This window comes from Oncorhynchus gorbuscha, unplaced genomic scaffold (genome assembly GCF_021184085.1).
Source record: "Oncorhynchus gorbuscha isolate QuinsamMale2020 ecotype Even-year unplaced genomic scaffold, OgorEven_v1.0 Un_scaffold_3307, whole genome shotgun sequence".
In the NCBI taxonomy this organism is placed as follows: Eukaryota; Metazoa; Chordata; class Actinopteri; order Salmoniformes; family Salmonidae; genus Oncorhynchus; species Oncorhynchus gorbuscha.
In genome coordinates, this window is record NW_025747583.1 from 40001 (window position 1) to 45000 (window position 5000).

At 46.5% G+C, this 5000-nt stretch overlaps 1 protein-coding gene across 1 annotated transcript in view; it reads right to left on the bottom strand.

The window, feature by feature from the left end:
* LOC124027505 (calcium uniporter protein, mitochondrial-like) overlaps window positions 1-5000 on the bottom strand; it is a 13795-nt gene that overhangs the window by 5787 nt on the left and 3008 nt on the right. The window contains 1 exon segment of the mRNA XM_046339917.1: window positions 4841-5000. This exon segment is cut by the window's right edge and continues 1 nt beyond it. Coding sequence (XP_046195873.1) covers window positions 4841-5000 — 160 coding nt within the window.

The window sequence follows — 5000 nt, forward strand, 5'->3', positions numbered from 1 at the left end:
AGAACATGGTCCTCTGTAGTTCAGTTAGTAGAACATGGTCCTCTGTGGTTCAGTTAGTAGAACATGGTCCCCTGTAGTTCAGTTAGTAGAACATGGTCCCCTGTAGTTCAGTTAGTAGAACATGGTCCTCTGTAGTTCAGTTGGTAGAACATGGTCCTCTGTAGTTGGTAGAACATGGTCCTCTGTAGTTCAGTTAGTAGAACATGGTCCTCTGTAGTTCAGTTAGTAGAACATGGTCCTCTGTAGTTAGTAGAACATGGTCCTCTGTAGTTAGTAGAACATGGTCCTCTGTAGTTCAGTTAGTAGAACATGGTCCTCTGTAGTTCAGTTAGTAGAACCTGGTCCTCTGTAGTTCAGTTAGTAGAACATGGTCCTCTGTAGTTCAGTTACTAGAACATGGTCCTCTGTAGTTCAGTTAGTAGAACATGGTCCTCTGTAGCTCAGTTAGTAGAGCATGGTCCTCTGTAGCTCAGTTAGTAGAACATGGTCCTCTGTAGTTCAGTTAGTAGAACATGGTCCTCTGTAGCTCAGTTAGTAGAACATGGTCCTCTGTAGTTCAGTTAGTAGAGCATGGAACTTGCAACTCCAAGAATAGTGTGTTTGATACCCGGGAGCACCAGTACGTATAACTAAGACTAAGTTGCTTTGGACAAAAGCGTACTCTAAATGGCATACACGCAGTACAAAACATCAGGAACACCTTCCTAATATCGAGTTGCACCCCTTTTGCCCTCAGAACAACCTCAATTCATCAGGTCATGAACTCTACAAGGTGTCGAAAGCGTTCCACAGGGATGCTGGCCCATGTTGTCTCTACAAGGTGTCTATAGCGTTCCACAGGGATGCTGGCCCATGTTGACTCTACAAGGTGTCCAAAGCGTTCCACAGGGATGCTGGCCCATGTTGACTCTCCAAGGTGTCTATAGCGTTCCACAGGGATGCTGCCCATGTTGACTCTACATGGTGTCCAAAGCATTCCACAGAGATGCTGGCCCATGTTGACTCTACAAGGTGTTGAAAGCGTTCCACAGGGATGCTGGCCCATGTTGACTCTACAAGGTGTCTAAAGCGTTCCACAGGGATGTTGGCCCATGTTGACTCTACAAGGTGTTGAAAGCGTTCCACAGGGATGCTGGTCCATGTTGACTCTACAAGGTGTCTAAAGCGTTCCACAGGGATGCTGGCCCATGTTGACTCTACAAGGTGTCTAAAGCGTTCCACAGGGATGCTGGCCCATGTTGACTCTACAAGGTGTCTAAAGCGTTCCACAGGGATGCTGGCCCATGTTGACTCTACAAGGTGTGGAAAGCGTTCCACAGGGATGCTGGTCCATGTTGACTCTCCAAGGTGTTGAAAGCATTCCACAGGGATGCTGGTCCATGTTGACTCTACAAGGTGTTGAAAGCGTTCCACAGGGATGCTGGCCCATGTTGACTCTACAAGGTGTCTAAAGCGTTCCACAGGGATGCTGGCCCATGTTGACTCTACAAGGTGTGGAAAGCGTTCCACAGGGATGCTGGTCCATTTTGACTCTACAAGGTGTTGAAAGCGTTCCACAGGGATGCTGGTCCATGTTGACTCTACAAGGTGTCTAAAGCGTTCCACAGGGATGCTGGCTCATGTTGACTCTACAAGGTGTGGAAAGCGTTCCACAGGGATGCTGGTCCATGTTGACTCTCCAAGGTGTTGAAAGCGTTCCACAGGGATGCTGGTCCATGTTGACTCTACAAGGTGTGGAAAGCGTTCCACAGCGATGCTGGTCCATGTTGACTCTCCAAGGTGTTGAAAGCGTTCCACAGGGATGCTGGGCCCATGTTGACTCTCCAAGGTGTGGAAAGCGTTCCACAGGGATGCTGGTCCATGTTGACTCTCCAAGGTGTGGAAAGCGTTCCACAGGGATGCTGGTCCATGTTGACTCTCCAAGGTGTTGAAAGCGTTCCACAGGGATGCTGGTCCATGTTGACTCTCCAAGGTGTTGAAAGCGTTCCACAGGGATGCTGGTCCATGTTGACTCTACAAGGTGTGGAAAGCGTTCCACAGGGATGCTGGGCCCATGTTGACTCTCCAAGGTGTTGAAAGCGTTCCACAGGGATGCTGGTCCATGTTGACTCTCCAAGGTGTGACTGTTCCACTGGATGCCATAAGGTGAATGCACCAATTTGTAAGTCGCTCTGGATAAGAGCGTCTGCTAAATGACTTAAATGTAATGTAAATGTGTGGAAAGCGTTCCACAGGGATGCTGGTCCATGTTGACTCTCCAAGGTGTTGAAAGCGTTCCACAGGGATGCTGGCCCATGTTGACTCTACAAGGTGTTGAAAGCGTTCCACAGGGATGCTGGTCCATGTTGACTCTCCAAGGTGTTGAAAGCGTTCCACAGGGATACTGGCCCATGTGGACTCTCCAAGGTGTGGAAAGCGTTCCACAGGGATGCTGGTCCATGTTGACTCTCCAAGGTGTTGAAAGCGTTCCACAGGGATGCTGGCCCATGTTGACTCTCCAAGGTGTTGAAAGCGTTCCACAGGGATGCTGGTCCATGTTGACTCTCCAAGGTGTTGAAAGCGTTCCACAGGGATGCTGGCCCATGTTGACTCTCCAAGGTGTTGAAAGCGTTCCACAGGGATGCTGGTCCATGTTGACTCCAACGCTTCCCACAGTTGTGTCAGGTTGGCTGGATGTCCTTTGGGTTTGTGGACCTTTCTTGATACGCACAGGAAACTGTTGAGTGTGAAAATCCCAGCAGCGTTTCAGTTCTGGACACAAACCGGTGCGTCTGGTACCTACTACCATACCTCATTCAACGACACCTACTACCATACCTCGTTCAACGACACTTATATATGTTGTCTTGCCCATTCACCCTCTGAACAACACACATACACAATCCATGTCTCAATTGTCTCAGGGCTTAAAAATCCTTCTTTAACCCGTCTCCTCCCCCTTTCATCTGCACTGATTGAAGTGGATTTAACAAGTGACATCAATAAGGGATCATAGCTTTCACCTGGATTGACCTGGTCAGTCTGTGTTTTTTTTTTTTTTCACCTTTATTTAACCAGGTAGGCTAGTTGAGAACACCTTTATTTAACCAGGTAGGCTAGTTGAGAACACCTTTATTTAACCAGATAGGCCAGTTGAGAACACCTTTATTTAACCAGGTAGGCTAGTTGAGAACACCTTTATTTAACCAGGTAGGCTAGTTGAGAACACCTTTATTTAACCAGATAGGCCAGTTGAGAACACCTTTATTTAACCAGGTAGGCTAGTTGAGAACACCTTTATTTAACCAGGTAGGCTAGTTGAGAACACCTTTATTTAACCAGGTAGGCCAGTTGAGAACACCTTTATTTAACCAGGTAGGCCAGTTGAGAACACCTTTATTTAACCAGGTAGGCTAGTTGAGAACACCTTTATTTAACCAGGTAGGCTAGTTGAGAACAACTTTATTTAACCAGGTAGGCCAGTTGAGAACACATTTATTTAACCAGGTAGGCCAGTTGAGAACACCTTTATTTAACCAGGTAGGCCAGTTGAGAACACCTTTATTTAACCAGGTAGGCTAGTTGAGAACACCTTTATTTAACCAGGTAGGCCAGTTGAGAACACCTTTATTTAACCAGGTAGGCCAGTTGAGAACACCTTTATTTAACCAGGTAGGCTAGTTGAGAACACCTTTATTTAACCAGGTAGGCTAGTTGAGAACACCTTTATTTAACCAGGTAGGCTAGTTGAGAACACCTTTATTTAACCAGGTAGGCTAGTTGAGAACACCTTTATTTAACCAGGTAGGCTAGTTGAGAACACCTTTATTTAACCAGGTAGGCTAGTTGAGAACACCTTTATTTAACCAGGTAGGCTAGTTGAGAACAAGTTCTCATTTGCAATTGCGACCTGGCCAAGATAAAGCATAGCAGTGTGAACAGACAACACAGAGTTACACATGGAGTAAACAATTAACAAGTCAATAACACAGAGAAAAAAAGGGGAGTCTATATACAATGTGTGCAAAAGGCATGAGGAGGTAGGCGAATAATTACAATATTGCAGATTAACACTGGAGTGATAAATGATCATGTACAGGTAGAGATATTGGTGTGCAATAGAGCAGAAAAGTAAATAAATAAAAACTGTGGGGATGAGGTAGGTGAAAATGGGTGGGCTATTTACCAATAGACTATGTACAGCAGCAGCGATCGGTTAGCTGCTCAGATAGCTGATGTTTGAAGTTGGTGAGGGAGATAAAAGTCTCCCAACTTCAGCGAGTTTTGCAATTCGTTCCAGTCACAGGCAGCAGAGTACAATTTGTAAGTCGCTCTGGATAAGAGCGTCTGCTAAATGACTTAAATGTAAATGTACTGGAATGAGAGGCGGCCAAAATGAAGTGTTGGCTTTAGGGATGATCAGTGAGATACACCTGCTGGAGCGCGTGCTACGGATGGGTGTTGCCATCGTGACCAGTGAACTGAGATAAGGCGGAGCTTTACCTAGCATGGACTTGTAGTAGAGTGTTGGAAGCCATTTTGTAGATGACATCGCCGAAGTCGAGGATCGGTAGGATAGTCAGTTTTACTAGGGTAAGCTTGGCGGCGTGAGTGAAGGAGGCTTTGTTGCGGAATAGAAAGCCGACTCTTGATTTGATTTTCGATTGGAGATGTGTGTATGTGTGTGTGTATATGTGTGTGTGTATATGTGTGTGTGTGTGTGTGTGTGTGTGTGTGTGTGTGTGTGTGTGTGTGTGTGTGTGTGTGTGTGTGTGTGTGTGTGTGTGTGTGTGTGTGTGTGTGTGTGTGTGTGTGTGTGTGTGTGTGTGTGTGTGTGTGTGTGTGTGTGTGTGTTCCATACCTTCTCCAGAGGACGTAGCTGTGAGTTGAGGTCCTCCAGTCTCACCACCAGTTCCTTCTCTTTACTAAGCTGATGCTCTTCTATACGCAGGGTGGTGTAGAGCTGCTGAACCAGGAACTTAACGTCGTTCAGACGCTCTGCCTCCTCCTGGGCCAGCAGA